This window comes from Tauraco erythrolophus, chromosome Z, assembly GCF_009769465.1.
Source record: "Tauraco erythrolophus isolate bTauEry1 chromosome Z, bTauEry1.pri, whole genome shotgun sequence".
NCBI lineage: Eukaryota > Metazoa > Chordata > Aves > Musophagiformes > Musophagidae > Tauraco > Tauraco erythrolophus.
The window spans coordinates 27701624-27725908 of NC_141496.1; the positions used below are offsets into that span (position 1 = coordinate 27701624).

General features: G+C 45.7%; 1 protein-coding gene across 1 annotated transcript in view; it reads left to right on the forward strand.

Moving 5' to 3' along the window:
* The first annotated feature begins 2104 nt into the window (after positions 1-2104).
* SERINC5 (serine incorporator 5) overlaps positions 2105-24285 on the forward strand; it is a 37450-nt gene continuing 15269 nt past the window's right edge. Inside the window, exons 1-4 of the mRNA XM_086629810.1 lie at positions 2105-2155; positions 15713-15880; positions 22626-22804; positions 23102-23184. Of these exons, the coding sequence (XP_086485936.1) occupies positions 2129-2155; positions 15713-15880; positions 22626-22804; positions 23102-23184 (457 nt within the window). The 5' untranslated portion in view covers positions 2105-2128. The remainder of the gene's footprint in view (positions 2156-15712; positions 15881-22625; positions 22805-23101; positions 23185-24285) is intronic.

Consider the following 24285-nt stretch of genomic DNA (forward strand, 5'->3'; position numbering starts at 1 on the left):
AGTGAATTAATGGTGTTCCCCGCCCAGTGCGTGCTTGTTGCTACCACAGAGATGCCAACATGTGGTACAGCCACTTGTACTCTTCCACCATACCCATATGTTACCTTCGCCAGTCTCCCTTTGCAAGACAGTTTCATTTTTAAATTAAACCTCAGATTCTCCTTCATGTTTTGAGTTGATTTTGCAGATGTGGAAATTAAGCAAGGCCTGACCAGTCAGCTGCTTGTGATTGTAGAACAAGCCTGGAACAGAAAGAGAAGCCGAACGCCGTTTTGCTGAGTTCTTACTATGCTGTGATGCTTGCATTCCCGTGTCTTAACCACAGGCTTCAGAAAGCTGACTATGTTCTGAAGTTAAAAACACCAGTGGTTTTCCATTGCCTGTTTGCTGGCCACACTGCTTTCCTGTCTGTTGTTTGATTCTTGATTCCTTCTCTTCAGCCCTGCCTCTGCGGAGAGGAGCTGTAAATCAGAGGTGGTGTGCCGAGACTCCAATCCCCAGTCCTGACTTGATGAGTCCTCACCCGAGCTTGGGGCTTTTGCTGCTCCTGCAGAGCAGGAGCGTCAGCTGCCATCGGTGCCTGAACTGTGTTGGGATCCTCCGGGATGCCTGCAAGCTGGTGTCCTTTGCAGCTAAATAACCATTCGGTTGACAGAATTAATCTTACAACAGTGGTAAATACTCTGTCTCTAACTAAGCGTATGCAGACGTTGGAGGACCATTAAAAATAAAGCACATGTCTACTTTTTATAAACTGTGTGCACCCTTATGGTAACTCTGGTCTCTTCTGTCTCCAGTATAACGCCAAATTACATAATGCCGATTCATCATGGGATCCGCTTCCTGAAGCATCGAGTCTCTGTTTGCACACACGAGGAAAGAGGAAGGGGTTTTACGCCATACATCCTGCAACCCATACCAATTTCCTTTTTGGTAGGTGTAGCTACGTTATCAACATGCATGTACCTGTATGCAGTTTAGCAGCTTTTAGTTGCACTTAATTCCGAAAGCTAGGGCAGTTTAAGACTATAAATAAAGTTCCAAATAGTTATTTTAAGTATTATAACACACATACACAGAGGCAACAAAGCAGTCTTCTCACAGAGACCTTCATTGCTACTATTGGTGGCTTTGCCTGTGATAGCAAAGATATCCTATCATCACGGAGGAAAGAGCAAAGAAATGCTCAGGTACTGCCTAGTATACTACACTTGGATCCTAGCAACTGATGCTGGAGAAGGTATTTTGGAACACTGGGAAAGTTCTCAGCTCCTATTAGGAAAGCGCAGCCCTCGAGCTGTCCTTTGAACAAACATGACTTTTCCATGAAGGTGCAGGCAGTGCAATGGCCGCGGGATGTGGCAAAGCAGTTTGAACCCAGGGCTGGTGCACTGCAGTGTCAAACTTAATTTGATGCCTGGTCTTTTAAGATCCTCATTCAGTGAATTCCTTAAATCCCAGCTACTAAACTCCCAGGTGTTTCAGAGGGTATATGAGCAGGCGAGCGACCTTAGCGATGTCCATGAAAGCGGGACAGCCTGCGGACGACGGTCCTGCACAGATTCGCTCTGTCGCAGCCGCAGATGGAACTGCCGCTTGTGTAGGCTCGGCTAAAGTCCGAACGCGCCGCACTGACCGCTGTGCAAAACAAACGCGCCGGTGCCGCCTGCCGAGGTGCAGCCCCCCCGGGCCGGGCGGGCGGCTGCTCTGCCCACCGACGGCCGCGGGGCTGCCCGCTCGGAGGGTGCTCCCAGGCTCGGGGAAGGCGGTCCTCCGGCGGGGCAGCCCGGCTGGCGAGGCTCGCCGGAGGCAGCAGCGACAACCGCGGCACCGTGGCTGCGGTTCGCGGCGGTTCGGGCCGCGGAAACTGCGCGGAGCCCCCGCACCCAGGCCCGGACCCCCCCCGCCGCGCAGGCTGACGACAGCGGAAGCCGGGCGGCGGGGCCGGGCCGAGGGCGTCGCGGTCGGTCGCCGGGCGGAGGCGGTGCCGCTACACCCGCGGCGGCGGCTCCCCACGGGCTGACCTGCCGAGCCCAGCCCAGCGCAGCCCAGCCCAGCCCAGCCCATCCCTGCCCGTCTCCCGCATGCGAGAGGCAGCGAGGGAGCCAGGCCCCGCCGCGCCGCCGGCATGTCCGCGCTCTGCTGCGCCGGCCAGGTAGAGGAGCGGGGGGAGGCGGGGAGGCCGGCAGGTGTGCGCGGCGGGCGGCGCGGGCCCCGGAAGCCTCGGCTGGAGCGGGCGGAGGGGATTCTCTGGGAGGCGGCGCTGGCGACCCGCCCGGGGGCTCCGACGGTCGTCACGGAGAGCGGGGAGCGAGGTCCCGGGGGAGCGCGCCGCGGGGTCGCGGCGGTGACAGCCGCGCCGCTGGGCACGGAGAGGCCGGGCCGGGTCGGGTCGGAGGGGCCGCATCCCTGTCGCGCCCGGCGGTCAGCCTGCGCGGGCGGAGCCGGCCTCCCGGGGCGGTTACGGCGTTACAATCAGAGCAGCGCTGGCCGAGGGGGAGCGGGGTGCAGCGGGGGTGTCTGTCCGTAGAGCTTGGCTCTGTTGCGTGTTGATAGTGGTGTTTCGGCGGAGTTCGCTGGATGAATTCCCGTCGGGTTTGAGGAGGGCCGGCGGCTGGGCTCTGCCTGTCTCCCGGAGGTGTGGACAGGCAGCCGGGAGCCGCTCTGCTCGCGGGCGGCCGCAGCCGCGGGCTTTGAGAGGAGCCTTCTCAAAGAGCTGCGCTGCCAGGAGCCATTCCCAAAGGGGTGGCGGATCATTTAAAGCTGTGAGAGGTGGTTAAATAAGTGCCGCTGGTGCCTGGTGGTGAGGAGAGGAGACCCCGTGCTGTAAGAAGTGGAATGGTCTTAATTTCTCTCTTGGCTGCTGGCTGCGTGGCACTCCTCAGACCCTCTCACAGGTTCCTTTAAATTTGGCTTATGGAAAGATTCAGCAAGTGCAGGTGCTGGCGGAAAAAGGGAGAGATGAGAGCAGGTGATAGTGGAGAGTGGTGCAGGACCTATGCCCTTCAGCATCCATGGGGCGAGGAATCAGTGCTCCGCATCTTACTGCGGCGCTCCTATTTTCTTGACTGAACCCATTCTGGTAAGCAAAGGACTATGGAATTGGAGAAGGGTGGTCGTGAGGCCCTGTCCATATCTCCTCCTTAGCTGTGCTCAAGGGAATCTTGACAACTGTTCCTGCCAGTTGTCTCTCTAGCCTCGTGTTGGACCGCGTTTCCCCCAAGCACTTTATTTTGTGCTTCATTTTCCTAAATTTCCACTTCTGCAGTAGAAACCCATTACTATTTGTGCTGTCTGCAACAGACTAAGCCAGTGAGCTTATTCCTGTTGTTTTTCATGTTTAAACACTTTACAGTCCTAATTCTGTTGATATTTCTTCAGTGGTTACTCTGCCCACCGTCAGCATCTGATTATTCTCTTGCTTTTGTGTGAATCACCTGGAAAAAATCTCAGATCTTTCCTCAACGTCGAAATCCCAGGCTAGATTTCGTCTTCTGGCTGCAATGCTTTCAGTCTTCAGTGGGCCGGGAGGATTACTGAGCGTGCCTCCACGTGCCCGTGCTCCCCAAGCTCCCCTGCACCTCACCACACAGCCCTGGGTGGTCGTGGGGGACAGCAGTAACTGCATGTGCTAATACTCCTCTTAAAGCGGAGGGTCTCCCTGACTGCTGCTTTGTGTGCATTTTGGCAACGTGTCAAACAAGTTTTGGAGCAGCTCAGCAAAGTGCTGTTGGTAGGTGCTGTTGCTGCAGTGGTTCGTGGCTGTTTGCGTTTTTATTGCTTTTTTTTTTTTGGTGTAGCTGCTGGAGAAGTATCACCAAGAGGATGAAACCGTTGTGAGACTCGTATGGTGACTGGCATAGCTTTAATGTGACCAAACTTTGAGACATTCTCAAAGCCACTGCTCCTACCCAGTGTAGTAATAGTAACATGTGACTAAAATAAACTGCAAATAAACTCAGCTCCTTAGTGATGTTGGAGCTGAAGCAAAAGCCCTAAAGCGGATGCAGTCATGGCGCTGAAATTATGTAATACCCTGGGGATATGTATTCTGCTGACTCAACCACTATTTTTGATGTAAGACTTATCAGTGCTAAATATGGCATATTGTGAGAGTTATACCAGCAAACTTAGCGTGAATAACCTTTTTGTAGGCGAAGATGCTAAATGGCATAAACCGTGTTTCAATAGCATGTAGTGTAACTTTTTTAAAAGCAAAAATAGTTTTTGCCTTCATGACTTGATTTATTCCAGCCTTGATAAGGGGATGTTTGCCTAACATAATTAATACACAAGAAAAACAAAAGGGATAGAAATTCTTCTTTCTCTCTCAATCCAACTTCCTTGACCATTTTATGGGTAGTGTTAATCAAGCTGGAAAATCAAGAAGGAATTTGGCCTCTCCTTAAATGTTCTCCTGAAGATGAAGTTAACCTTGCCTCTAGAAACAGAGATGAAGTGCTTGAGAAAAGATGGAACTTTATACGAGTCCTGAAAAACAACACTCATGTCGGATCCCTCCTTTTTCCCTAAAATATACTACTTTGATATCCCATAGCATGTGTTGGTTTGTGTTGGTTGTTTTTTTGGGTTTTTTTTTATGTTTTTGTGTTTAGTTTAGAAGTGGTTTTGGCCTCTATATGTCTTATGTCTTCCTCTGTTTCTGTGGATCTCTTTTCCTAGAACTGACTGAGAACTTTGGTATCGTCCTTCTAAGCTGTGAAAGTTCAGTTACTGTGCATGGATATCTGTGGCCGATAGCAAAGGTTTATTATGAGTTAACACTACTTGACTATCTGTTTTTTCTCCACTCGTAAAGCCAGCGAATTTTCCTGGTGTGAAGTAGACAATTAGTGATTGGTACTTTTGGTTATGGGTCAAACCGTGCTAAACATCTAGTTGATGGTGCCTGTTGGAATAAATGCATTCAGGTTTCACAGCCCAGATTCCTGTCTTTAAAGGATACAGCAATAAGCTGCCAAACTTCAGTGTACTTTGGTTATGCTGATTTTACACTCAAAAATTATTTAAAATAATCTTAATTAACATAATCTTGTTGTGACCTGTATCCTTGCCAGTTAGACCCTGGGAACTTGCTTTCATGAAGCTTTGCTGTTAATAAACTTTAATGTTTGCAGTTGTTTTTTATTGGGTGGTGTACGACCTTGTTTTGAAAAGAATTGGCGATTTTTAGGTGTCGGATCTGTAACAAGCTTGCTAAATGTTTCTTTTTTTGGTAGTGTTTCATTGGTAGACCTATTTTGAGAATGCAGCGAGAATACAGTTTGGCTTGGGCCTCCACAATGCTTTTGATTACACAAAAACATCTGCTTAAATTGACAGGAAACGGGATTTTACATTTGGCTTTTCTTTAGTAGTTATTCTCAAGAGAATGAAGTTGAGATCATGGTTAAGAAAAGCAGCTGTTGTGGAAAATCTTTATTACAATGAATATGTTTTTTTCCAGAGTTAAATAAATGTAATTTAGATAGTTAACATTAATTTGAGAGGGGCAGTATATTGTAGCTGGGTTGTTCAAGAAGATGGATTTTTCAATTAGAGCTGGTAGTTATTAAAGGCTATAAAGCTATTTTTGTAGGTCTGTTAAATCTTTAGTGCTTTCTTCAATACTGTTCTGCACTTAGAAATCATATCATGTAGTAAATGCAGTAAGATGTGCCACTAGTTAGAGTATCGAATTTTCATTTTATACTCAGACCTCTAATTCTGAAGGATTTAAAAAAAAAAATAAAAATGCTATATTTATAAGATTGGCCTTGGCCAATCTTAGGACTTCTGGGGCTCATAGCTTTGGGGACAAGGGAAGGAAGCCTCCCGTGCGCTCTGGGGCTGCCTGCCTCTCTGGCACTGCCCGTTTGCATCTGCAGGTTGAGAAGGGGGCTTGCAGTCCTCTCTTTTCATTACGTGGAGAAATGGGTGGCTCTGTTGTCCTCGTCCAGGTTCGTGTCCTCTGAGGATGCAGGGGTGTCGCTTGGGCATGTGCGTGGTGTGATGCGCTGCAGTGCTATGAGATGGTGCCAGCGGCCTTCCTGGCTCTGCTCCACTTGGTGCTTCCCAAAACATGTCTCTCCCTCTGCAAATGGTCTTCCTGAGTGAGAGGGGTCTTACCCCCTTTCACAGCTGCCTTTCCACGCCACCGCACGGCTATTAAATGATGACTGAAGGTGAAACTAGCTGTCTGAGATCTGATGTGGGGTACTGTAGTGTACTCAAATACAGTTAGGAACAAGAGACCAGGGAAGAACTTTTTTCCTTTTTTGCAGAAACACGGCGTTTTTGTTTTAAACAAATGGTTGCCTGAACAACTGAATTAGCAAAGCTTGGTTTTCTGCAGTTTTGTCTGTCGAGGTTGGTATCTTATGTCTATTCCCTTTCTAATAAATACTGAACTTGTGTTGCAGCCTTTTTCTTGCTGAGGGTTGAGATATCGTTTTTCTCTGCTAAATGTTTTGCCTATTTTCAAGGAAATTCTAAGAATGCAATATCTTTGAGGCCCCCATCTGTCTGCTATAGTGAGATAAAATTTGCTGCTGGATTCAAAAGTGATTAGAAAGCGGGGAGGAGAAGCAACCAAAAGACAGTGAGTTCCTGTAAGTGTTGTATCATTTGACACTTGCATCGCTAGGTTGGAATCCTTTCCCTGGCATTACATAAGAGGCAGAAGATATTCTTTCTCATTCCAGGCAGAATATAGTCTTTCTCTTTGCTGCTTAATGTCCCATTGCTGCCACATTTTTTAGCCTTTTTCTCTCTCATCCCACAAGTTGGTTGCATTACGGGTTTAAAGAAACAGCTTAAATACCCGTGTCTCTACTGCTGTGGAGAGAAGGCAGCATAAGAGCAGGGCCTTCACTGTTAACGGCAAGGGGGTACTTTTCTGTGGAAGAACATAAATCCTACTCCTGCTTTTATTTTAATTTTCACAAGTGTAGGCATTCCAGGGTGTTTTTTCCATTACTGAGACTTTCATTACAACGGATGCACTTGTAGTTGTGAGTGCAAGACATACTTGTTCCAGGGGAGCAGCTGAATGAAAGCCTGAGCTATGACTACAGTATAAGCTGAAGGTCTGGTCTGGAGCTGGTGACTGCTGTCATCCCAAACACATGCTGAGGCTGGGTGGTGTCCTCAACTTAACCATGTGAAGACGCTTGGACCCTTAGGTTGCTTCCAAGGTCCTTCTCATACCTGAGTTAATGGCGCTTCCATTTCTTTCTCAACTGTGTGGGGCACTCATATGTTTTCCTATGTTAAATGCCTGGCCTCCTAGGTTTTTATGCTGTGATTGACCATTCTGCTGACTGAAGTTGACATACTGCGTTGTTCAGGTCACCCAAGAGATACGCTCCAACACTGGCAAGTGCTACAGCATGAGGCAGTGAGGGACCAAGCCAGCTAGAGCTGTGGGTACATGTTTACCCATGGCAGTAGCTGTGGGAAGGTGACTCTGTTGGTTTTGAAGGCAGCCCTGACACACCTAGCAATCTCATCGCCACTTTAATTAGTGATAACTATGCTAGGACTGGTGTTTGCGGTTTAGTGATTGGAACTCCCAGCAATTAGAGATGGCGTATGCTCAAGTAGTTTGTCATGGTTTAGCCCAGCTTAACTCTATCCCAGCCAAACCCAGGACATATTTGAACATATTCGAACATATAGATGTTCCAAAGATGGAAAGTTGTGCACTTCTTTCTGTCCAGACTGATCCAAAATGTGTCAACCTGTCATCTTTCACACTGAGTTTTAATAGGAACAGTTCTTAACGTTTTCTGAACAGATCTAGCTCATGTGTTTTTTTCCTTGGCTTTTTATATTACAGTCACTGGCAAAACAGTGGTTCAAGAAAACTATTCAAGATACTTCTTGAGCAGTGATTGTAATTGTATATGAAAATGCTTATCAAGAGGTAAGCAACAGGAAGACGTGAGCAGGCTCCGTTTTGAACCTGCCAGTCTAAAAATGTGTGAGAAGTTGGCTGTTGTGACACTGATCTAAACTGGAATGTCTTTATCAATGCTTTGAGCAGTTAGATGTTTATGTTTTTTAATATAATGTGGTGAGAAATGGTTAATGTTGGTACAAATTTATTGGCTTTTGTCACTTTGTACAAAGTGTTCATGTCTTTTTTCCCTGCCTTAAAGTCTGTTTGTACTCAGTATCAAAAGTACCTTTTAAAGACACAACGTCTTTGTGGAACAGCTCAGAGCTGTCAGTTTATTCAAATGTGAAGCAGCTGTTCCAGCTACATGCTTTTAAGTCAGTGCATACAGAAAATTCACTTCAACTGCTTCTTCACTCCTCTGGTGTATGGACTTAAGCAGTTGCTGCCCTGCATGGTGTTCTTGGTTCTCTCTGTCCCTGGTGATGCACCATGTTGCATCCATGTGTGCTGTTCTATGTCTAGAATCCTGATCTTGAACATCAGAGCTAACCTGTAGAAAATCTGCGCACCGTATGAAGTGATGGCCTCAAATTGTCAGATTTTGCCATTGCTGTCTTGTCTGTCGTCCTCCAGTTGCTCTGTTAGTAGCTTCTCTGCCTTGAAAGGCAGAGAAGTGGCTGCAGCATGAGCTGGAACAATCTGCAGATGAAAAAAACGTGAAATATTAAATTACAGGAAAGGATAGTTGAACCTGTCACCCAGCAGAGGTTGCTCTCAGTGAAGATGGTCGAGAGAACAATGCGAAGAAGCTTCAGGACCAGGTCACTGATGACTCACAGTTACCTGAGGGTACATTTGAAATTGCTCCCAAAAGCACATGGGCATGATGGAAGGACTGGTGGAATAGAGAGTGCTACTGAAGGCGGTGTAACCCAGATGGCACAACTCCAGTGCAAGTGAAATACGATTTTTAAGTACAGCTGGGAGGCTGCGTGTATGCGTGAGGTGCACGAAGGGCAGGCTGCTCCCGCGGCACGGGATGCTGCAGGGCAGTGTCTCGCCTGCTTTTTGGCTGCGCATGGGGGAGAGGAGTGAGGTGACTTGCTGGGCTGATGCTGCTGCTGTGGTTTTGTAGAGGAGCTGGAGAAATTTGAGGCGATGCAGGAAAAAAATCCAAACAGGTTGCTGGGAGGGAAAGTCTTAAAGCCTTCAAATAAGACTAAGGGTAAATGGTTTGGGTTGCTTCTTTGATGAGCAGGGAGAAAAGACCAGGTAATTAAAAGGCTCTTTCTCTCAGCTAGTGAAGAAAGCCTCACCAAGAACCAGGGCCTGAGAACTGTGGCAAACAGAGTAGAAGTTGGGGGTAGTTGCTGTTTTTAATGATAGATCTGAGTACCCAGAGAGACAGATAGCCCATCTCACACCACTGTCAAATCCAGATGGTCTAGATAATGGAAAATAGCTACATTACTGGCGAGCTGCATGGTGTGATACACTGCGAGGCTAAGGTCAGACTAAACAATTGTCTTGATTTTTCCAAAATCATCGGGATAAGAGCAGTTGGACAGTCTTTAATGTAGATGTTTTGCGGTGACGTTATTTTCTAATACTGAGCTGAGTCACCGGGTAGTAACGTTTGATCGTGGAGACAGAAGCTGATCATCCTCAGTTCAGCTCAACTTCAGCTCTGCGGGTGCCTGGCAGCAGCTTGCTTGTGCATCAGCTCTGGGCGTAGCTGTCCTAGACGCTGCTTTCTCACTTGGGTTTTGACCTGCCTGGTGCCGCGTGGCAGCTCTGCCCCGTGGTGCAGGGCACAAGCCCTTGGCTTTGGAAGCTCAGCTCAGGACAGGAGGGCCTTAGCAGAGAGCAGTGGTCAGGCAGTGTCTGGGCTGACATGACTTCCCTCTGAAGTCAGTTTTAATTTTGGACAGTTTGCAGTGGGGGGTGTCCTCCCAAAAATAGGTCATCAGTTGATTAACTGGTACGCTGGTCACAAAACCTTTTGGCTTAAGCCAGGTGGTTAGTCTGAGTATTAAACAAGAAGCAGTGAAAAGCCCCTTAAGTCAGACAAAGGACAAAATAAATCCTCTGTCAGACAAACCACTGTGTAATCACGTGGTCGGTTGAAGAAACCTTTGCAAAATGTGTACGTGCGACAGTGGGGGCTTTCAATGACAGTCTGAGCCCAGCTCCTAACACTTAGGACAGCTGGCATCAAGTGTCTCTTGTTTTCACAAACCAGTGCACTAACAAAATGGTTGGCTTCCTAGATGCTCTTTTCTGAAACTGAACGTCTACAGGCAGGCGTGTAGCTGCTTTGGGACATTATCCATGCAGGGCTGGCTGCCTTGCTCCTCCAGCCTGCTTGGATGCCGCATGTTGCTGTGAGAATAGGTATTTGGGTGGTTTTGATAGATGTTGCTGCTAACAGCTCAGTGACCGCATTATCTGCAAATCTTATGGCCTGGATAAATGCTGGTAGTCAAGTAATTAAGCAGTGCATGAAAAACTAAGCTGCTGTACGCCCCTGTGAAAAGAAGCTTCAGCAAGGCACATTCCTGCGCACCATGGACAGGCCAGAAGGCATGTGGTCTCCCAGCCACACTGGCCGGGCGGTCGGTTAGGAGGGAAAAGATGAAACACTGCGAAGTCTTTGTTTCATTTAAGTATGCACTTTATTTTTTTTAACATGCTCTTCTTCCCTTTGATTTTTACCATTGCCTTTTACCATCGCTGAAGTCTTGTGAAAGGAAGAGTGCTTTGTTGTGATAAGCTCCATACTTCCCAATGGTTTGTTTATTTTAAAAATGCCATAGGCTATTTTGGGCAGTGATGCTGAAACTCCTCACTTTGTTTTAATGGCTACGCCAAATATTTTCTACAACCTTTGAGATTTTTTTGGAAACATCTCTGGAAAACAGCTTCTAAAAATGTCACTGTCTCCACAAAAGCGGTCAGCAGGACACATTCGCTTTACTTCTTGGTCTTGTATGTAAACAGTTACATGTGTGCTTAACGTTACCATCATACCTCATTCCACTGATTTATCAGATTGTATCACAGCTTGCAAAAATCAAGACTTGAGTGTGTGGCAGACGTTAAGTCTATGTTGGTGGAGTATTTATTGTCAGGAGACGATAGCCGTGCGCAAGTTGGTATGAACCTGCTTTTACCCTGTTCTGTTAACGCGTCTAACTCTTGTTAACCGTAGGTGCTCCCTAGGCTGGCATAAGATGGGAGTGTGCAAATATGTCCAGGCCTGCCTGTGCTTGGAAAAGTGGTTTGCGCAGACTAGGGCTGCTATATAGTCTGTTTGCTTATGCTCCTTGCTGTGTAGGTGTGTTATTGACAGGAACCTACTACACTCATATTGAATGAGTTGGTAGGAGAACACCGCTGAACAGTCTGTTCAGAGAAGGGTCAAAGCATGCGGGACTGCATTCGCCTGGCTCTCCCTTCTTGCCCGCGCGCTGCGTGCACCCTCACTGGAAATGCTAAAACTGTTTCTGCCATTGCGTAACACACCAGCAACTGGGAAGGACCGATACGTCATTTTTCTCCCCTTTTCCTGCAGTTGGAGTGAGTGAGCGCCCAGCAGAGGAGAAAGGCTGGGGAAGCTGGTGGCTGTTAAGCCAGCCTGGCTACCAGAAGAAATGCCTGCGCAACTGCACTTTGAGTATTTTTGAACAGAAAAATTTCCCCCACAGCTTTGCACAGCTGCTGTTGTGAAACTAGTCAAGTCAGCCATCATCCCGGCCGTTCTTACCACGGCGCAGTCTGTTTTCAAGTATGTTAAGTTTTCAGGTTCGGGGATCTCAGGCAAGCCAGCACCGCACCCTCCCAGAGCTCCAAAAGAGCAGCACCGAGCAGAGCCGCTGGCCAGTCTGTCTTGTGGAGGGCTGGCGTCGCGCGGGTTAGCGTGAGGCCGACTGTAAGTGTTTGTGGAAAGAATAAATATTTGCGTAGTGCTTGTAATTGTTTTCAGGCTGTGGTGTTCGCCCGATGAGAAGATGTAAAGCCAGGGAGGGAGCCGGGGTGGCCGCACTTACTGCCTGACTTGCGGGAGCCTCTGGATGAGGAAGGCTTGAAGTCAGAACCTGCTGCAGCCTGGCAGACTCCTGCCAGAGCAGCCTGGCTCTGGATGCTGTTGCACTGGGCTCTTGGGAACCCAGGATATTGAAGGGTCACAGGACTTTCAGGGATCTCTGTAGGTACAGACTAGGATTTTGGAGACTTGCCTGGCGGCAGTGATCGCAGACCTTGGCTTGTCTGGCTTGTCTCTGTCCTGAAAACCACACAGCACCTTCCTTGTGCAGAAAACCCATCGTCCTTTGGAGGAGCTTTGTTTAATGTAAAAGATTTGTGATATTACTTGCTTTTTTCTTTTTCACAGCCCGGTTTTTTAACATGGGAAGAATTTGTTACCGGCTTGCACTGCTACACCAGTGAGTCCCGGGGATCCCCTGGGCAGACTCACTGCAAGCCAAAGGCAAAGGCGAGGCGAGATGAACCGTGCCCACGGTAAAGCGTGTGGCATCAGAGGGACTGCATAGTTCAGTTGCATGTTGACCACAACCTTTCTACAGAGAACTAGTTGTATATGTGGTCTTCGAAATCTGTCACCCAAAGATAACATCTTTGAAACCTCTTGGGTCTGTAGGTTGTGGCCAGCATCTTACTCTTTGGGACAGAGACTGTTTTCATTTATTTTTGGAAAACACCTATTTCGTCGTGGCCCACTCTGGAATGTAGTTAGTCATAACCAGAGTTTAAAAAAGAAAAAAAAAAAAACAACAAACCAAAAAAACCCCCAAACCACCAAATTTGGGCCTGTGGCTGAATAACTTAACCAGCTTTCTATGCTTTCCATGGCTATTCAGAGTGCTTAAAGGAGTGCATCTGAAAAAAGATGGAGACACTGGTATTTTTCACAAATATTGCCAATTTATAGGGTGTGTGCTTAGTATTAGAAACTATCATTAAAGTCTCTCTGAGTAATGTGGAACAATGCATAAATGAGCTATATATTCTATCTAAGTATTTGTTGCTTTAAATAGCAGCTTCAGGGACTCAGGACTGGAATAGCAGACATGTTGCTGGACATAGATGAAGTTTCACTGGCAGACCTCTCTAGCACCTGGCTTAGGAAAATGTTCCCCTCACAGATGCCAAAGCTGCATACCTTTTTACTTCTGTACTGTAGTTTTCAGCGTTATGGTGAGTATGGCCAGCAGTCGAAGCTCATCGTGGATACCTTGGATCTGGCTGATACAGATTGAAAGGGTCTTTAGTCTTAATCTTTTTATTTTTCTTCCATAATTCTGAAGTGGATGGATTATCTTTTTCTGGTGTGTTTTTGTTTTGAAATTTTACTGTTTTATTTGTTTGCTGAATTGATAACTTGCCATAGCTTCCTTATTTCTTCAACTTGTTGTAGTTGGTGCTGTAAAAGTTAATTTCACTACATATGAAAAATAAAACTGCCACTCAGACACCACTGCCTTCTATTCTGAAAGTGTACTTAGACAATGTGCTTATGCACGTAGTATTTTTAATTTCCAGCTTTGGTGCCAACATGAGCCCATTCTGTTTATTCCCCACAGTGGGAGCTTTGTGTGTTTTGGGGAGGATTTCTGTTTTGCAGCAGCAGCAGTTTTAGCAGCTGCGTGCTCTGAGGCCCTCATCTCTTCTGGCGTGAGATCCAGTGGTGAACAGAGAGAAGGGCAGAGTGGGAGCTGGATTGGACTGTCTGTGTTTTATGTCTTCTGCAAACCGAAGAGCCATCACTGAGTGAGGCAAAGTCCCATCTGCTGCCTCCTTTCTGCAGAGCTGAAGGCAGAAATCCTGAGCTTGAACGTTGCTGCAGATTGTCACGGCAAGGAAATGATAAGCTGGGAGTCTTTTTAAGACACTTCTTCAAAATAATTTTGGGCTGTTTGATCAACCAGTCTGGTTGTGAGACTCTGTGGAGTTGTATCAGATATGCGTGTCTGCAAACACACACATGAAACCCTCTTCTTGGGGTCAGATGGTCATCGATGCTGGAAGAGGAGGTGTCCTGGGAGGAAGATAACACGTGGTGGTTTGTGCCTGAAGGCACATACAAGCAAGTGAAGTTTGCCTGGACAAGTCAAATGTGGCACTTGTGCATTTGGAATCCCTTGGCAAGGGCTCAGAAAAGCCATCCATCTTGTACAACTGCTTGCTAGAAGGCAGGGGCAGTCCTCTGAACAGCCCCACAGCCCCTCCGAGGGCTGAGGGAACACCAGCAAAAAGCAGCCTCGGTGTGCTTGAGACCCTGGCACTGGCAACACGCTGCCCCTGGGCTGCACGCTTGCCACAGGAGCCCCTCGGAAGTGGGAGTGCGGAGGGGTGAGGTTGCTCTCGGTCAGCAGCAGTGAGACCAGAAGGAGAGGTTCCCAGCTCCTAGCTGCCTGCTGATGTCCAAAAATCCCTCCTGTGGTCGGGGCTGCTGGGTTAAGCACAGGAGCTGTAGAAAGCTGCTGCCGGTTGCAAGGAAGGGGCTGGCCAAGGACACTGCTGCCTTATGGATAAAAATAAGGCATATACTTATATTTTTATGTATGACTTTTCCAAAAGTAGAAGGCAGAGAAGGTGAATCCAGCCTCTTTGAAAATTAGGGATGCTGATGACAGCAAGGAAATACTGATCATCAGGCTAGATCTCTTTCAGGATTTATTCAGTTCTTTTCTCCCTGTTGAATAAGGCAATTATGTACTTTTTGCTGTGCTGCTTGGTTTATGTCTTGGTGGACCTCAGAGAGTTGCAGGTAGAAAAGAACTAAAATATGCAAGGAATTCTGTCTCTAATAACCCTTAAATGTTGGAGACAGTATCACCTAAAGTGTGGTTTAGTATTGTTTTCCGTGCAGCTATGGATTTTTTTCCTTGCCATCTTGCATGTGGAATCACCACTTTCACCTTTGCAAAATGTGTCTAAATAACTGTGAAGTTGCATTTCTTCGCCGGCTTTCTTCAGTACAAGATGGTGCCATTGTATTTGGGTCCTTCAAGCTCAGACATCTTTTGCTTTGTTTGCAGTAAGCCAAGTATTTCCAGATTCTTTCTCTACCACCCAAAATATTTAGACCTGTTAATGTAGTTTTTTGTTTGTTGGTTTGGATGGTTTTGTAGCTGTTTTTTGTTTATAAAGCCTTCAGTACAACTATCCCAAAGTGTGGCTTAAACAGTTTTCTCTCCCTGCTTTATTTGCTCAAAGTCTTCAGTTTGCATAAAAAGTGTTGTAGGAAAAAAAAAGTTTTTTGTCCGTGTTTGTACCAGAAAGAGCACTTTAAAAGGGACAGTATGGTTCTGGTGAAATGAAATAGATCAGTAAAAGATCAGTACAGCTTGTTTTGAAACAAAACTTCCAGCTTGTCTTAGAAACAAAATAGTTTTGTCTGTATGTTAAAAACTAGTTTTGGGGTCTGCGCCTTTCTTGTGCAGATTTGCGTTTTCACTAACAGAGCCTTACCGTTGCAATGCCTGTTCTGCTGGGTGAAACGTGTCAGGACCATGAGCTGCTCAGAGACAGCAAAGAGCAGGCTTAAGAAATCTGGACCTGTTCCTCCTGATCCTTTTCACCCTTATCCTTAGTGTGTGGGAAAGCTAGGAACTGATGTGCTTGAAACTAATGACTTTTGATAAACAAGACAGTCTGCTTCCACTTAAATGCTGCTCAGCTAGGAGGAGACGGCTTAAGAAATTCTGGAGTTTTATGGGAAGACTCCCAGCTTCCCTCTCTGAAAAAAGTAGTGATGGAATGACTTGGTTTTGTCTTATTTTCCAGTTGGCCTGCTGCTGCGGTACTGCTGGTTGTTCCTTGTGCTGCAGATGCTGCCCCAAGATAAAACAGTCAACCAGCACTCGCTTCATGTATGCGCTTTACTTCATCCTGGTGACTATCATCTGTTGTGTTATGATGTCAACAACAGTAGCTAACGAAATGAAGACGCACGTAAGTAAGAGAGATGAACCCACTGCTGCCCCTGGAAAGAAGTGGGCTCCTTCCACAGCTCTTCATGTAAAGGAGTCTGCCTCAGAAGGGGCTGTCAGTTGTCTCCACCCATCCACTTCCAAACCCAGACGGTATGTTTTTCCGTGCTCAGCCTCTTCCTGCCCAGGGCTCACCCATGAAGCGTGTTTCGTAACAGGAAGAGTCAAGGATCACAGGACTAGCAGCCTTCTTCCTCTTTTTTTTTGTGCAGAAGCCCGCTGCAGTGATCTCATCACAGGTTTGCTGTGCAGGTAGTGCCACTGGAGGCTGTTAGGGAACATGTTACCGTAGAACAAATCAGTTCAGCCTAACATTAAGTTCATATCTGGCAACTTGTTTAGTAGCAGCAGCAGCAAACTGTAAAATAACTCTTCAAGCATGTAGCATTTGTAATTTGGTGTTCTTGGTGCTGTGTGGCAGACTACCGCAATGTGCAATGCTGCGGATCCTTTGCAAGGGGTTTCCTTCAGTGTGCATTGAGTCATCGTGTTCACATGGCCTCTAACCACAGAAGATATTGTTCATCTCTAATTGTCTTTTTAATTAAAAAGCTTCAAAAGCATGAAAGTAGCTGTGGCTTAAACTAGATTTTAGAAGTTAATTTCCTTTAGAGTCTTAATATAACTTTTCTGAGATGAACGCTCACCAGCCTTCTTGTGGTCATGTACTAGACCTGTTGTACCACATCTTTGGTTTGGTTTCTTATGCCACCCAAGTTGCTTTTAGTAGCACGAATGGTCTCTCTTGTCCTCAACTAAGTGCAAGAAGAGCTGTCTGTTTTTAAGTTGAGGGAACAATGACTGGATTGCTTAATTCTCAAAAATTAAGTTTCTGCACCAAACTCTGCATGGGGCATGCTTCGAGGCTGTGAATGTGCTTGCCCTGGAGGTTCAGAAGGCTTCCCACTCTGCGGTCATCCAGTTGGTTTGTGTTACCCTCCCAAGAGGGGATGCCCGTGGGTGCACAGTTAAGGCTCTTTCCTTGTTTAACCAGTTGCTGGTGAAGTTGGTGCCCTGCTTACCTTCTGCACTTGACTTTCAGTTGTCTGTGAAACATTGACCTCCACAGCAGCCCAGATCCAGAGGCTGGTGGTAGTCCCTTGAGCCTGCAACACAGATGAACCAGCCACCTTCTGATAGGGCTAGTTGGAGAGTTTCTGTTCTCTGCTTTTAGTGACCTTTCTTTCTTCCCATTGTACCCTCTTTTTTTGTGTGTGTTCTGCCCTAGTTTTCTTTCATTTAATACCACTTTGCTTGAGTTATCCGAGTGCCACCTTCTTACCCCTGGCCACTAGAAGTTGCTGACAGGCCTTTTAAGAGCACCTAGTACAGACATGATACTTACCTATAAGCTGTTGACTTAAAAATTGTTCAACATGTGTGTGCTGAAATTGCTTGCCAGGAGTTACTTTGACTTACCAGATGCTTAGCTTGGCAATAACGTGAATAACCCAAGGAAGTCGAGCGTGTGGGAGACAAATGATGTGCCCATATCCAAATTTCATAAAGTTGTTTTCCATCAGTATTGTGGTTTTAGTGCAGCTTGTATCCCTAACAAAAAATACTCGCTCTTTATCCAACAAAAAAGTGATTGAAAAAGCCTTCAACAACATGCTTTTCAGTATTGCCAAATTTCTTTTCCAGTTCATAGTCTTGAAAGCTCAGTGTGGGAAGAAATGGCACAAAGACTAGCTGTTAGTGTGAAGTGGAAGGATAATCACCCTCTTAATTTACAGCATTTGATGTCTTTGAATGGGAAATAGACCATCTGAAAGTAGGCTTTCATTATCTGCTCGATAATTGAATAACTATGCTCCAGGCTGTTAAAAGTTCAAAGACTCCTGAAGCTAATTCAGCCCAGTTGTAATAGAGTGCACCTTGAAAATATTTATTCAGATTTACCAGTCTCAGCTCCCCAGTGATGAACTGTGTTTTGAAAGTTCTGGGCACTTACTGATTCCTTTGCGTTTGGCTGGATCGTGGAGCGCTCCTAGCTCCTGAAGCCAGACTGTAAGCAAACACTTTGCACGATGTTTTTTAGAACCTCATCCCCTCTTTCTTCAGAGGAGACAGAATTTTAATTAATTTTAATTAGATTTTTAAAATCTTCATATTAAAATAAAAATCTAAAATTTTAGTGCAGTCCTTTATTGGAGCCATAATCTTGGCAGGGAACTGTGTGGCTGCTTTACCACTTTGGAGTTCAAATACTCATGCTGATCTTACATGAAAGGAATCTCCCCCTTGTCAGTGAGAGGTTTTATTGGTTGACTGGCTATAAATTCCCAAGTCTAAAGTAGTTTTTAAAGTATTTATGGTAGCACTTGGTCCTTTGGCATTATTTGAGAGGAAGCAACAGCAAATGTACATCTCTTACGGACACCTTAAACAAAGACTTGTAAAAAATGCTTGTATTTGTTTTGAAGTATCTGTCTACCCCCATGGTCCTGCATTCTGTCTATTAAAACACATTTGGGACAGTTTTCCAGTTTTGAGGTGCCAGACTCTGCAGATGCCAGCCCAGAGCTGAGGACTTGCTCTGTGCCCTGCAACACTGCTGGAAAAATGAGGCACTGTCCCAGGGAGCTCAACTTCTACATCCTCACCAAAGTTGGCAGGTAGATGAGACCATGTGTCAGTGGCAGGACATGGTACCTGTGGAGTATTTAGTTTCAAAACCTTGGTTTGAAATCTAACCAACAGCATTTTGAGCACATTGTATTCTGTGGTGAGCCTTAAGGATTGAACAGTGTCTTTGGAGGGGGGAGTTTTTTCTCTGTCGTTTTCACTCTTCTTCCCCATCTCCTGAGCTGTTCCTGTGCCTGTGGGACATCAAGGGAGAGAGGCCCAAAGGGTTAAATTCTGAAAAATGTGCAGAGAAGTCAAAGCATTTGTGTTTGATCTCTGAGGAAGAAGTAAGAGACAGTGGAAAGGTAGGGAAGGAGTTGATGGTTTTGACCAGGAAAATATTTTTAATAGTAGCATGTAGAATAGATTTCAGAGAAGCAACATTGTGTATCAAGGCAAAAGATGGGGTAGAGCATCAGTCAAGACACGAGAGCCTCAGTGATGGGGACAGAAAGACAGAAAAGATCAATATGCAGTTACACAGGATGCTTTACAGACTTGACTCTGCTCCAAAATGAAGCCAAGCAGGACTCAACTTGAAGAAGGGCTTCTGTGCCTTGATCCATATACTACTCCTTTTTTCCAGTTATTGATTTTTTTGAAAAACAGGTACAGCTTTACTCAGGCTAATTGAGAGAAGAAAAGTGAGGTAATTGTTTTAGTCTATTGAAATAGCGTTTTGATTTATTTTTTGATAAATTTTTAATGTTAAAGTTGTTTCAAAACTAGTGGTTTCACCCTGAAAATATCCATGTCCTACTTAAATAATAAAAGGAAAAGTAAGAAAGATGTTTTCAGGAAAACAACCATCAGTGAAAACCAGTTCAGTTGTGTCAAAGCATTTACGTTCTAGACGGTTACATGTTCTGGCAGAGCATGGTTACAGGCTGGTTTCCCCAGCCAAGATTATATCTTGGCCATTAACTGCATTATAGTATGCTAAACCCCAAATTTGCTACCAAAAATGAATCTTTTAAGTGCAGATGCCCATTGCCTATGTCTGATAAGAATTTAGCTATAGATGCAAGATGGCACGTGTTGTGGTCTAATTGTTTTTTGTTTTCCTATTCCATTTCTCAGCTGGTCAAGACAGGCAGTTCTACCTGTTTTTTTTTTTCCCTTGTCTCCCCATCTACATAGATTTTCTTTCATACTTCCTCTGTTTCCATAACAAATTTTGTCTGCCATGTTCGCCCTCAGTTGGATGAGGACATCCAGACGGAAGCAGTCTCCTTCGGGCTCTTCAGGCCCATTTCTACACACTTCTTCCTTTCTATTCCCCCTCTGATGCCATTTCCCGTGCTCCTGTGCTCATGTGTTTGGGTGCAGACAGATGAGGGCTCAAAGCTGGCCAAGCCCCAGCAGATGGTAGCCTGGACGCAGTGTGGCCGTGTTGGCTTGCTTCTTGCACTGCACTTATTTCAGGCACCAGCAGCTCACAGTGAGGAGAAAGAAAGTTCAGGGCAGCCCGTCCCTGTTTCTGTAGATGTTGCTATCATCTGAAAGGATTTCATTCCACTCGGAAAATTGCCAACTTTGCTGTGATAACATCATTGCTTGCACAGCAACCGAGCTGTTTACGTTATCTGGGCGGATATGAGTTTTTGCAGCACAAATGCTTTGTGCCCTACTCAGAAGCCAAACAATTTAGCTTATGTTGCTTTTAAAGGTATAAAAGTAGATATTTCACTATATCAAACTTGGCAAGTAACTAATCTGTGACTTTAACAGCTGGTGAAACTACCCAGCAAATGGAAAGCCTGGTAAATCACATAGGCTGGGCAGTCTACTCAGCAGCTGAACATGTTCAGCATACAAAAAAAACAGTAAATTAGTCTTTTTTTAACTTTCAGTGAAGAAGTCACATAAGCCGTGATAAACTGTTCCCAGCAGTAGACCATCCTCTCATGAAAACATGCCTTTTTCATTTCATCAGCCCTTTTGTCCCCAGCATTGTGCTCATGTTTATTATCTGCCAGGGTCCTCAAGAGTTTGATTTTGTTCTTGTTTTGTTCCTTCAGGATCACGGGTCTCCAAAAAGGGCGCTCAATCCTGCAGGACTATTCCTGTGATCATCACTTTTACTCTGTAGTGTTGTGTGTACTACATGATGGCTGAGCTCTTTGTTGCTTGTGTAGGCACAAACTGAGCTATTGTTCTTGTGAATCCACCCATTTTCTCTCAGCCAGATCTGTAAGGAAATTACTTCTAAATGGAGAAAAGAACATATAGGGTCAAAAACCCCATGAAGATCTCTGTAGAAACCTATGCAGTTAAAGAGGATGCCCATTTACAGTTATCCAGAGCTCTGTTTTTAATTAGCCAGTTGATTAATCAAGTTCTATCGTTATTTTTTTGTTTTGTTCTGTCAGTCTCGTAAGTAAAATGCTGCTTCGAACCAAGTACAGATGTACAGAAATCTCTTTCCTTGGTCAGTACTATTGTCTATATCAAACAAACATCTAATTTTCTCAGAAATATCATTAGTTCAATATTATGCATCTCTTTAATCTCTGCTGACTGATGGTTATTATAAGCAAAGAGCTGGAAGGCATTAATTGATAGCCCATTTGCTTTCCCTGGCATTGCTGTGGCCCCTTGGCTTGCTCTGGCGTCATTGAGGCATCAATAGGTCTCTTAATTACTCCAGTCAATCCATTTGCTTGTTCTGAATGCTGGCATGTTTGTCCAGTCTGACATTTCATTGCCTTTCAAGACTTGGGAAAGGCATCACTGATGGTCCAGATAGTTTTTCAGGAGCTCTCTAAAAACTCTTGGATGTGAGTTAGCCACAGCTACTTGTTTACTGTACAGCTTCTTATGCAGTGGCTACTCATCTCTCAGTTACTTCTGAAAGAGCATCTCAGAGTGGCTCAGCTCGAATCCATTCTTGTAACACCATGGAGCTGCATTGAGACCTGCTTTTTATCTGCTCGACTGGTTCTAGCCCACCTAGGATCAGCTCGTTACCATAGTAAGGTTTCCCACCCATAGCCCTGTGGAGTCCTGATGGGTTTGGGTTGCTGGCATGGGATGGGACCCTGCATACCTTGCTGAGGGAAGCAGACTTTTGAAGCCTGGTGGCTGGAAGCTGACAGTTTACATGTTTATCCCATGTTTCCTATGTATTATTGTATGGACACAGCTGGGAATGCTGCCTGATCGCTTGCTCTCAGATCCTGTTTGGTCTTTCCCTGTCCTGGTTTTGTGTACCGACCTGCCTGCTGAAGGAAGGAGAGACTCCTGTCTTTGCTAATTTCTTGGAAATGTTCAAGGATGGTGTTGCCTACAATCTGTGTATGATATTTCCTAAGCAAAATCTGGCCTGACTGAAAGCTTTCTCAAGCCCTGGCCACACAGACCCTCTGTTTCAGCGCCCAGCATCGTGTCCAGCTGGTAAAACTGAGGCTCAAATGTGCCACTGTTTGCTTTCCCCTCGTGGAGACAGCAAGGCCTCAAAGGCAAATATTTAATCAGTCAAGAGAAAGGTGGAATTTTCCTGCCTCTCTGTGAATTTAAAACAAAATTGAGGCAACTGGCAGAACTCCTGTTGGCAGGCTGGGATGGAGGGGAGGGGGCTTGCTGCTGCCATGCTGCTTGGGCGTGCTTCAGCCTGCGTTTCCACTGAGGGCAGCACCAGCCAGAGATTCCTGCCCCGCACCTACTTCGTGTCCCTCCAGTTGGTAAAACCGCCGGTATGGCTCATGTGAGCCAGATTACTGAAGCAATCAAAGTCTTTTGCTGTAAAGCATGGGAAGAAGGGAGAGCGTCCCTGGCGTGAGGGGATAAGCAGTAAGAGGAAGGGATGACTTAAGACAACAGAGCTGAAGGAAAGGTACATGGACTTGTACCCCAAAGCATCTGGAAGGAGTTGAGAGTGGAGGCTCTGGAAGACTCCAGTCCCGTGTGGCTGACATTTCTTTATGTATGTCTCTCGAACCCTTAAATAGAGGCTGAGGGGTATCAAGAGTGAAATGTGTTAAATGGAGCCAGTGAAAAGTTGGTGGTGCACAGATGTAGACGTGCTTGATTACGAGAAGCCCTGTGTCCTGCCTAACGGCTTCTGTTGTGCTTTTCAGATTCCCTTCTACAAGCAGATGTGCAAGGGCATTCAGGCTGGTGAAATGTGCGAGAAGCTGGTGGGATACTCTGCAGTGTACAAAGTCTGTTTTGGAATGGCCTGTTTCTTCTTTTTGTTCTTCTTGTTCACCATCAAAATTAACAGCAGCAAAAGCTGCCGAGCATACGTTCACAATGGGTGAGTATTTATTTGATTGCTTAATTTACACTTGTCTTTACAGATTTGTTCTGCCTGCTGTCCAGTTGGGTGTATTACTAGGCAAAACCAAAACAAAACAAAAGTCAATTTTACTGCTTTTGTCAGAAATAATGCAGTCGAGTGAAAACAAACTAAAGTGACAATCAGTCATCAAAAGCTGTTTTTTCTCTTGTTGGGCTTTAAATAGAGATTTTTCATTATACTTGAGTTGAAGACCTCTAATTCCTGTTACAACCGGGTGATTATTTTTTTTTCTTTTCATCTCCTCTTGTCCAGATTCTGGCTCATTAAACTTATACTTCTGGCAGCAATGTGCTCAGGAGCCTTCTTCATTCCCGATCAAGACGCTTTCCTCAATGGTGTGTCCTTCTTGGTTTTTTGTTAATGTTGCTTCATTCTGTGTTACCTTGTGAGTGGTTATAAATCCTAAAAGTATGATCAAAGTGAATATTGCCATATTTCTTCAAGTAAAGGCAGTATAGTCTAGGTGCAAAAGGAATATTTGGAGCTGTTTGGGGGGAACTCTGTGTGCACAGAATACGTGGTCTTCATGTGAAAGTGCAGTAAAGAGCATGTTTTTTTGTCTGACAAAGAGCAGGCCAAATGGGAGGTAAAAATACCACTGCAGTGCTGTCTCGCAAATTTTTGGGGAATCAGGAAGCTGTAATGGTGCACAAGAGATTATTCACTCAAGAACGCAGAGCCACATGTTAGTTTGGCTTGTGCAGGTAGCTCTGCTGTAGCATAGCAGCCGTGGACGGTGGTGTGTGGTGGAGAGGTGCCAGTGGTCAAGGGGCCACAATGACCTGCCAGGTGCTAGTGTTGGCTGCCTGGAAACCTGCAGGGCCACAAAAGAATTTGGGATATGGTTAACTTTCAGGCCGGTGGCATAAATGCAGTAAGGTAATATTACACTTCTTGGAGCGTGTTGCGAGTGCTCTGCTGAGGATGCTGTGCCTGAAGCATTTCCAGTTTTGGAAGATGCCCTGGCACTGCGCAGGCGTGCTGGTACTGGCCCAGTGCTTAAATGCCAGCTCTGGGGAGGCTTCTCACAGGGCTCTTGTGGGCTAGGAGCAAGCATCCCAGTGATACCGAGATGAGTTTGTCCACTTCACCAGGTACTTGTAAGCCCTTAAGCTGCTGAGCCTGGGCAGGTGGAACAGGATGGGATAAGTAATGCAAAGGAGTGATGGTGCCTGCTTCCACTAAGGCTTGCTTGGTACTCATAAGCAAGCGAGGCTGCCTGTCATCTTTGCAGGTGATCCTTTTCATGGTGAAAAATCGTCAAGAAATTAAGCATTTGGGGAAAAGGAGAAACAGAACTTTTTGTTCTGATCAGAGTGCTGTTTCTCAACAGCAGTCCAACTAGTATGGAGATAAAGCATAACAAGCTTTCTTCCCCAAATTGGCTCTTGGCTTTCCTGTCTAAAGCTGTTTTCTGTACATCCTGCGAAACTGTC